The sequence below is a fragment of the Panthera leo genome, chromosome A2 (genome assembly GCF_018350215.1).
Source record: "Panthera leo isolate Ple1 chromosome A2, P.leo_Ple1_pat1.1, whole genome shotgun sequence".
NCBI classification, from domain to species: Eukaryota; Metazoa; Chordata; class Mammalia; order Carnivora; family Felidae; genus Panthera; species Panthera leo.
The window spans coordinates 156,270,434-156,281,151 of NC_056680.1; the positions used below are offsets into that span (position 1 = coordinate 156,270,434).

Genomic DNA, 10,718 nt, shown 5'->3' on the forward strand with positions numbered 1-10,718 from the left:
AGGACTTAAGCTCCCTGAGAGCAAAGCCTGTGCTTGCTCTCCACTCTGCTTGCTCACAACTGCTCCTCTCCTCCCTCCCGTTAGCCCAGGCCCCCCTTCCTAGTGCCCTAATAGGAGGCGAGAGTCCCTTCACATGTGTTGTCATTTACAGTTTATGTAATATTTCATTCACATCGTTTCATTTGGGTTTTCATCCACAGTGACACAAGCTGAATGAATATTAGTGTTCACATTACAAAAGAGAAAATTGGGTTTCAGGGAGGATAAGATGTCAAGGTCAAATACCAAACCAGGCCAGACCTGGTACTTGACTGAGAGTCAGGTCTTTAACACCAAAAACATAACCACCTGATCTCAGCACTCACGTACCTCACGTGATCGTCATCAGCTGGTGACAGCTGCATTCCCTTCATGGTGGAGGGAAAGGATGAAATGGTATGTGAGGGGTAAGTGAGTTGTAAGAAAGAACGTCCAAAGTACTGTGTAGACGTGGGCCAGGAGCGCCACACATATCCTTTGGAATTGGCAGTGGTAACATGAAACTTGGAGACTGGATCCTGTTGAATGGGAAGGCAGTGTAGAATATTAGAGCGTAGGCTTTAGACGTAGACTTCAATGTGATTCCTGCCTTGTTACCAGTGGGAAGTTGGGAAGTTGCTTAATGTCTTTCCAAGACTCAGTTTCTTTGTCACTAAAATGGGTATAACAACGTGTAGAGGCTATGTGAGATTTAATTACATTAGTGCATAATGTACCCAGTGTATGGCTTAGCCTATACTGTATTATGAATAAATGATATGTTACTATTGCTCATCAGAGAAGGCAAAGGATGGATGATTCTATCTGGACTATGGACTCTGACCAAGTGATCTCCCTCCCCGCCCCCCCCCCCCCCCCCCAGGAGAGCTAAGTCTTGTGTCTCTAATATGGAAGTGGAGAACCAGACTCAGGTCACCAAGTTCATTCTTGTGGGATTCCCTGGGAGCTGGGCCATGCGAGTAGCAGTGTTCCTGATGTTCCTCATCGCCTATGCTCTGACAGTGGCTGAAAATATGGTCATCATCTTGTTGGTGCAACAGAACCGGCCACTGCACAAGCCTATGTACTTCTTCCTGGCCAACCTGTCTTTCCTGGAGACCTGGTACATCTCCGTGACGGTACCTAAGTTGCTATTTAGTTTTTGGTCTGTGAGCAATAGTATCTCCTTCACTCACTGCATGATACAACTGTACTTCTTCATTGCGCTCATGTGCACAGAATGTGTGCTCCTTGCGGCCATGGCCTATGACCGTTATGTGGCCATCTGCCGTCCACTCCACTACCCCACGATTATGAGCCATAGGCTCTGCTTCCACTTGGCTCTTGGCTCCTGGGCCATTGGCTTTGGCATCTCCTTGGCTAAGATCTACTTCATCTCCCGCCTCAGTTTCTGTGGCCCCAATGTCATCAATCACTTCTTCTGTGACATCTCTCCAGTTCTTAACCTCTCCTGCACAGACATGTCTGTAGCTGAGCTGGTGGACTTTGTCCTGGCACTGGTCATCTTTCTCATCCCCCTCTCTATCACCGTCCTGTCCTATGGATGCATCCTGGTTACCGTTCTACGCATGCCCACCGGAAAGCAGAAAGCATTCTCTACCTGTGCCTCCCACCTCGTGGTGGTAACCATCTTTTATTCGGCCACTATTTTCATGTATGCCAGGCCCCGAGCCATCCATGCCTTCAACATGAACAAAGTAATTTCCATCTTCTATGCCATTGTCACCCCTGCTCTCAACCCTTTCATTTATTGCCTAAGGAACAGAGAGGTCAAAGAGGCTCTGAAGAAACTGGCCTATTGCCAAGCTATCCGGTTGGACTAGTCAATTACAAATTATTAGAAAGAAATTATTTGGTTCAGCGCTCCATTCTTTCTCCTTTAATGCCTGAACTGATACTACTCATGTCATCATTCATCATGACATCACCACATCCCCATCAGCCCAGGTGCTTGGCTGTGTTGTGAGGTCTGCATCTGCACACGTGGTCTGTGGTCTAAGGTCATACCCCTTGTATAGAGAATCCTTTTTGGCTAAGACCTAAAATGGGGTTTCTGAGACTGTGTCTAAATTCCCAACTGTGTTAGTGGGTGAGCAAGTTGGCAGCATAGGCGTTAGCTGTTTGGGGATCTAGCAAGCATGAAGGGTTGTGGGCCAACAGATTTGGGATGGCTTCCCAACTGAGACAGAGGTAGCAATGTCCTCAACAATCTCATCCTGGATGTTGTTTGGGGAGTCAGTCTTGGTGGCAGAGACTAGAGACTGCTCCTTTAGTTTCCCCAACACTTTTTGTAAGTAGCTGGTTCCCTGTATTTCATACATTTATGCTTCAAAAAGCTAGAGTGCTTTCTGTTATCTGCACACGAACTATACCTAATACAATTATCATTTGTCTTCCAACATAACTTAAACTGTTGCTTGGTATTGAATTTCACATTTCCCTTCTAGATTTACAGTATGTCTGTGTTTATTTGTCTCCTCTAGTAGATGAGCATAAAATAAGCGAGAAATAAATAAATATCATCAAATATACTATTTGTTGAAGGAAATGTTGCCCTCGTTAGTCATGTATTCTGACCTCAATGTTCTCCTTCCTCTTCAATCTGCTTTCACTCCGCCTGGCCGTCATCTCTCAGCACGCCATCTCAAATAGAGGCAACTAGTCCAAGTTTAGGATTTGGCAGATTTCCATTCCATGCCACAGTGATTCTCAGTTGTCCTACTTGTTTATCTGATACTCTTCCTAGTAATAGCAGGCTTTCTGATCAGACGTGCTACACACCCACAGAAGGGTATAGATGTGCCCATTCTTGGTTCACAGTTTTGTCGATGGCCAAAGGGGCCGGCCATACTTTGAGCTGCAGTCAATACAACATGCTAATGTCAGCAGGAATTTAAAGATTCCATTAGAATAGTTAAAAATAGAATGACTTGTACCATTTGCAACATCCACCTAAAAACAAAATACTGTTTTCAAAGATCTTTTCTCTCTCTCTCTCTCTCTCTCTCTTTTTTTCTGAAGTAAGAGGCATTAGGTAGGATTCTTAGCTACATTTTATAAACTTACAGGACAGAAGCTTAGGAAGTTAATAACATACAATCACAGACAGTGAGGAGCAGAGGTCAAAAGCCCAGACCTCCCGACTGAGACCTGGGTCTGTTCTTAGCTCATAGGATCTCTCTAGAGAGAAAACATGCTTCTTCAGCAGATGGAGTGTGGAAACTAAGTGTGTAGGGGGGTATAATTAGCATCATCAATTGCTATACCTGGAGAAACAACAAAATAACAATGGACAAATGTGGAATATATTCCTCAGGAGAGCAAAGAAACCAAGAAATAATGCAAGCCTGCCTTACCGTAGAGAATAAATATACAAAAGGAATGACTCTCATAATGGAAATGATTTACTCTATTCTCCTGGAACATATTTTGGTTTCTTGATGCAATACAGAAGGGGTTATAAATATATTTCCTTTTAAAACAAAACATAAAGAAAAGTGACTATTTTCTGAGATAATTCAAATAAACCAATCATAATGGCACAGTCTTATCAGGCTATGAAATGCGTGCATTGAAAAAAAAAAAACATAAGTAGTGAATGCAGGATAAAAACAGCCAACTGGCTGCTGACAAATTATTTGTTTTTATCATGTGACCTGGGACAAACCACCTAAACTCTCTGAAACCCTGATTCTTCATATGTAAACAAATAATAATGCCTGCTTTGCCTCCCTTCTGGAATGGTTATGAAGATAAACTGACATGATTCAAAAGACTTTGATTGTTCAAGATCTGGGCCAGTGTAAGATCTAAGCAGGCCAAAACTTGGTTACAGTTTATGTGGGGGAACTAACTGGGAAGTCTTTGTAGACCTCCCAAACCATCCTGTATGGACTGAGCTGCACATACTGCAATCTGGGAGACTCCAGGTATAAGGGCTGTTGTTTCTTTATTATTTCTCATAAGTGTCTGAGTAAGAGAGGGTGTGGAAGTAGGATTTCTTCACAAATTCTATTAAATTGTGTTTCAAAGAGCAGATGGGAATCCGTAACGTCACCGTGACCTCTTTGTGAGGTCAACGCATGAGCTAAGCAAAGTGGGGGGTGCAGATCAGATCAATGTAGGATAAGCCTCAACAGAGTTCCCTCTGTTGTATATGTATCATATACATAGAGCACTGTTACAGATAAATGCACACAGAGGAGCATCATTTGTGAAGGGAGCCACATAAAGCAAGGTAGACATTTCAAGCAAGCCTGCTTGAGGACAGGCAACCAGCATGTGGACTCTGGTAGTCAGTTTTAACAGTTTACCTAGAGACCAAGCCTCAGGATTCAGTTATGACCATCCAAACCCATCATGGAGTCCATCAAACCAATAAAAAATGTATCTTTGAAACAAAATATAAAAACTTGTGACCCTCATAGATAGGAACAGAAGGCAGACAATACATTTGTACATACAAAAGGCATATGTAATATACATAATGTCGCAGGTTGGAAGGTGGCTCCCAGAAAGATTTGTCCCATCCTCGATCTGGATCTTGTGATTATAAACTGACTCAGAAAAAGGGCCTTAATAATATAATTAAGTTAAGGATTTCCAATTGAAACTTTCTTGGATTATCTGTATGGGCCCTACATCCAATGACAAGTTTGTTTTAAGACAGAGAAGGGGCAAAGGCAGAGGAGAAGGCCATGTGGACATGGAGGTAGCTTGGATGGAAGCTTCCACAAACCAAGGGACGCTTGCAACCACCAGAGACTGGCAGATAAGGACAGAGAGGGTCTCTTGGGCTTTGGAAGGAAGCGCAGGTCTGCTGACCCCTTGACCTTGGACTTGTGGCCTCCAGCATTGTAAGAAAGTACATTTGTTGTTTTAAGGTACCAGGTTTGCTCTGATTTGTTATGGGGGCCCTAGGAAACCCATATTTATACCAATTCAGCTGGAATAAGCACCATGGTGGAGGGAAATATGGGAAGTGTAGTAGTAAGTGTTGGTGGAGATTTGAAATGTTAAATAGGATGGTTACCCAAACCGTCACTGAGAAAGTTAAGTTGGAGCAAATATGCAAAGAAGTTAGGGAGCAAGACATATGGCTACTTGGGCAAAAAACATTCCAGACATAAGACACTGTTACCAGGAGCAGGGAGCAGTTTGAACTTGGTTGCTCGAAACCACAAATGCCCCATGTGCTACTCCATTTTGGTTGCCTAGAACCCTCATATACCTCATTCCCCAAGATATACTTTATAATATGTTTGTGCTTAACAACAAATCCTCCCCCATTATCCCCCCCCCCCCCCCAATTCTCAGTGGATAACTCATCCAGTTGAAGGTCTAGGATGATGAGGTAAGAAGCAGTCCTCTCTGTATGTGCACACACAGCTTTTGTTGTTGTTGTTGTTGTTGTTGTTGTTGTTGTTGTTTTAAAGCTATTTCAGATCAGGGGTGCCTGGGTAGTTCAGTCGGTGAAGCGTCTGACTCTTGGTTTCAGCTCACGTCGTGATGTCACGGTTCTTGAGTTTGAGCCCTGCATGGGGCTCTGTACTGACAATGTGGAGCCTGCTTGGAATTTTCTCTCTCCCTCTCTCTCTGCCCTTCCCCTGCTCGTTCTCTCTCTCTCCCTCAAAAGAAATAAACTAAAAAAAAAAAAAAATTGTTTGTTAATTAAAAACGATCTCAGAAAACAGCAAAATGACAATTTCTTGATTTTTTTTTTTTTGATATTATGCAGACCCTTTTCTAATAAGCCTGCTTGATCCTAATGTAACGTTCGTGGAGAATGTTGCCATATGTTTGACAGCTAACAATTTGCAACAGACAAAGCTATGGAGTTTAGAGCCCCATAGGGTTAGAGGTCAACTTGCAGACACTGGTGGGATGTTATAATTTTGCAGCCTCCTTAGGGAAGTTAAACCAAAGCTGATGTGTAAAAAGTTCACCAGGCCTCGTTCTATCTAACTTAATAATTACATAGCTACTCTTTTACTGACAGAGTATGCATTTCTGTTCTGCAGTGCCTTTGGAATAACCTCATTTGTCCACTGTCTGCTGTTTCTCTTGCTAGCAGGTTAAGTTAATACTGGCACAGGTCTGCTATTTGTCAGAGACTAGATTTGGGGCAGTGGGCCAGGCAGGGTAAATGGCGAATGAGCAGTGTGGTGATGGTGTGTGGTGGGGAATAGTTTGGAGTCAGCCATCTTGGAAGGTCTAGACAGAGGAGGTGTTCTGCACAAAGCCCGAACCTGGAGAGGGAGCCAGGCATGACAAGTAGAGCATTGTGACTGAAAAGTGCAGACTCTGGGACCAAGTGACCTGTCTCGAAGCTGGTTCCTGTTGTATAAACTTGGGCAAAATGATTATACCTATTTCATCATCTCGTTTAGAAGATTGAATAAATCAATATGGGGAAAGTCCTCAGATTAGTTCTTGGCACAAAGTAACTTCTCGATAAAGCACTTAGTTTACTTTGACTTAGGGCAAAAGTTTTATAGGCAGAAGGAATATTGAGTGCAGAGGCTTGTAGTGAGAGCCAGAGTAGCTGGAAAAAGAGTAAACTTCTTTTTTAAAGAAGGCCAAATAAAGCTGGCATAAAGTCAGACCTGTGAACTAATCATTCCAATGTAGACATTTATGCCTTTGTGTGGAAATAATTAATGGGATGTTTAGTGCAACGCTGTTTATAACAGAAGAATTGGAACAAGAAAACCCCAGAGTGTTTAAAAAAATAGTTAGATGGAGTAAAATATGGCTTATCCTTATGATGGAAAATGTTGTACCTAAAAAAAAATGGCAAGGAAAATTGGCTCATGATATATTGTCGAGCAAAAAAAAAAATAGTTTACAAATAACTAATTACAAAAATGATGTGCATGAGGATCCTATAAAAATACATGCATATGTGGCATATGTGTGCTTCCATGCAAAGACAGAAAAGGAGGCAGAATTAATAAGCTTTAGGATGCAGAGGAGAAAGTAGATAGGTCAAATATTAATCAAATGGGGGCACCTGGGTGGCTCAGTTGGTTGATTGTCCGACTCTTGATTTTGGCTCAGGTCATGATCTCAGGGTCGTGGGATGGAGCCCCGTGTTCTCCCTCTCCCTCTCCCCCTCCCCCTCTCCCTCCCTCCCTCCCTCCCTCCCTCCCTCCTTCCCTCCCTCTGCTCCTCCTCTGCTCATGCTCTCTCTCTCTCACTCAAAAACAGAAATCACACATTAAAAACAAATTAGAAGATTAAATAAATCAATAGGTTTAAGAGCCCAGCAGTATTTGAGAGAACTGAGGAGGCTGTTACGTTTTGAACGTGCTGCTTCTCACGGGATGCACTAATCTTACATCAAGATCAGTGAGTAGTAAATGTATACAGAATGATCGTGCTTCTTTACTTTTGTTCACTGCCAGATTCTTCTGAGGTCCAGAAGCATCTATGGACTGGGACAGTTATGGACTGGACTAGTTATGACCCTAAGTCTGTACAGAGGGAAACGTTACACCGAAGCATGAAATTTAGGTTACGTAAGACTTCGGCTATATGACCGTGTGCACACAAAGGTTGTCTCTGGTTTATCTGATGTTAAAAATGTTGAAGCCTCAAACAGTGGTGCAAATCTTCTAGACCAGAGCAACTTCATCCACCTCACCTTTTGCTAGGAATGTTGTCATGGTAACGGTGGGGCTCAGAAGCAAGAGCAAGCTAAAGCAGCTATTAAAACTCTACATAAAACGTATTTAACGTGGGGAACGTTTCCCTTTTGATTCATGATTAGCCCAAGACATGGAAAGATTCCACGTCTACTGAGACCGTGTGGTCAATAATAATCTAAAGAAAAAAATCTGGAGGTACAGATACAGAATTTAAGAAGTGTTTGTCTAGGAGGGGTTCCAAGTTTTTGTCTTTTTTCCTCCTCACCTGGTCCTCCTCTCCTTTTCCACTTAACTCATATCTTCTACTTTTTTTTTGCCTGCATAAAAATGCTGCATTGCTTGTTTCTAGGATAGAATAATCCCTTTGAATTAAAACGCTGCTGTGCTTCTGTCATACTCCTCTTTTTTAAAAAAAGGTTATTTATTTTTGAGAGAAAAAGAGCACACACAAGCAGGGGAGGGACACAGACAGAGGGAGACAGAATCCAAAGTAGGTTCCAGGCTCTGAGCTGTCAGCAGAGACCCTGACGTGGGGTTCGAACCCACTAACAGTGAGATCATGACCTGAGCTGGTTCGAACCCACTAACAGTGAGATCATGACCTGAGCTGGTTCGAACCCACTAACAGTGAGATCATGACCTGAGCTGGTTCGAACCCACTAACAGTGAGATCATGACCTGAGCTAAAGTCGGATGCTTAACTAACTGAGCCACCCAGCCCCCCGTCATACTCCTTTTAAAAACACTCCAGTGTTTCCATCCGCTGTCTGCAAGAACGTGGTCCTTAGCTCGGTCAGAGGCTCTTTGTGATGTGCTCCTGCCTCTGCTTCCTGCTTCAGCACCTGCTTCTCCAGCATTTTTGCCAGGCACGCCCACCTGGCACTTCATATTCTCGAACTTGTAGTTTCTACAATGCAAATGCTGTTTCAGCCACCCGACCTTTACTCTGGCAATGTCCTGGGCTTACAGCATCTTCTTTCTCCAGCTTTATATGAGGAGTGTTGTTGTTGTTTCTTCTCCCTTTCTTCTAATTCAGCTTAGGCATCATCTCCTTCAGGGAGATTACTACCCAGTAGCTCCTTCTCCTGCCTGAGTCACAACCATCTGCACCATATTCTCTTCTCTGAGCTCAGAGGAGCAGGAATCATGTCTTACTCACCTCTGTGTCCCCAGCATCTACCACTGCACCTGGGACGTGGACGTTTGATCCACATTGTTCATCTCAGCTGAACTGAAGTAAGGGAGAGTCTGTGCTTCCGAGAAAAATGAACTAAGAAGTTTCCTGGGACCATGCATGCTTTTCCTCCCCAACGATTCCCAAGGTCTTTAAAAGGTTCCTCAGGAATCCCAAAGATCTATACATTTTGTACCTATTACTAGCAGTCTCGACAGACACCGAGCCATGGGTTGTTTGCATTAGACGGTGCTCCAATCATAACACTTATTCACCAGATCTCGGAGCTTTTTCAATCCCCAGTAAACACGTTGCATGCTACGAGAACAGAAATTGGGAAGGGCTGCTGTTGCTGACCACAAACACTGGGTTTACAGAGAGAGAAACTGTAGCGTCTGCTTTTGAAATTCAAGAGGTTCACATTAACCCGCTTCACATTCCTTTGTAACCCACATGAGCAAAACTGACTCCAGTTTTCTCCGGTTGTTATCCAGTTATTATCTGTGTTCTAATTTGTCTTGCCCTCCATTTCACCCCATCTTTCGCTACCTTCCCTGCCCGATGTGCTTGGTCCCTGTTGCCTCCATTCACCTTTAAGCTGTCTCAAGCCCTCACGTGAAAATGCCAGCATATTCCTTCACCCTATCCCCATCCTCCTATTCTCATCAAGTAGTCCCCCCCGCCGACCCAAGCAGATGTATTTTTAAAAAATCACTTTATTGAAGAATAATTGACGTCTAAAGAGCTGTATGTGATTAATGTATACAACTCAATGAGCTTGGGGATAAGTGTACATGTGAAAGTATATCACCACTGTCAAGGTCATAGACATGGCCATCACCTCCCAAAGCTTCCTCCCACCCCCCTTATTATTGCTATTACTATGAATTATTGTTATTTTTGTGGTAAGAGTGTTGAGCATAAGATCTGTCCTCTCAAAAACTAAGTATACAATGCGGTATTGTTAGCTATGGGCACACTTTGACTGTCAACTCCCCATTTTCCCCTTCTCCTGGCCCCTGTCTATCACTATCTACTCTCTGCTTCTATGAGTTTGTCTATTTTAGATTTCACATACAGGTGAGATCGTGCAGTCTTTCTGTGCACAGACATAACTTGAAAACACAGTGCTGATCACGAAACTGTGGAAAAGTCCTCAATTTTGTTTCATTATCTGCTGAATGAAGTCCAAAGACCTTAGTTTGAAATTCGATACTTCCACTCTCTGCTTCAACATGCTTTTTATTTTATGATACAACAAATTGAACCCATAACCCAAAATTAATCTAAAATACCCCAATTCCCTTGAAGACCACTGCCAATTTCTTTAGCTGGAAATTGCATCTGCACCCTCTGAATGTTCTCATTTTTTACTTGTATTATGGTTTTTACATTTTTTTTAATGTCTCATTATCCTTTTAAAAGCATCCACATATGGTTTGTCTTTGTGTGGTCTCAACGCTCACACAGTGCTCAGTAAATATTTGCTTAATAAGGTATTTGGGGTTGATTTCATAAACATTACTCCAAATGTGTCCTCCGGGCTATGCATTAAGCCATTTATTACTAAATATCTGTCCAGTTTTAAAAGCGGGAAGGGCGCCTGGGTGGCTTATTTGGTTAAGCGACTGACTCTTGCTTTCAGCTCAGGTTGTGATCGCACGGTTCTTGAGATCGAGCCCTGTGTTGGGCTCTGAGCTGATAGCCCAGAGCCTGTTTGGGATTCTCTCTCTTCTCTCTCTGCCCTTCTCCCCCAAGTGCACATGCATGCTCCCTCTCTTTCAAAATAAAATTAATAAACTTTTTTTTTAAAGTGGAAAAAAGATCTATGATTTACTATAATTTCTTTCACAAAT

At 42.8% G+C, this 10,718-nt stretch overlaps 1 protein-coding gene across 1 annotated transcript; it reads left to right on the forward strand.

Moving 5' to 3' along the window:
- Positions 1–926: 926 nt before the first annotated feature.
- Positions 927–1,862, forward strand: LOC122213582 (olfactory receptor 6B1). The gene has a single exon (XM_042927657.1). It carries the CDS (start codon positions 927–929, stop codon positions 1,860–1,862), a length of 936 nt encoding a protein of 311 aa, XP_042783591.1.
- The last annotated feature ends 8,856 nt before the right edge of the window (positions 1,863–10,718 follow it).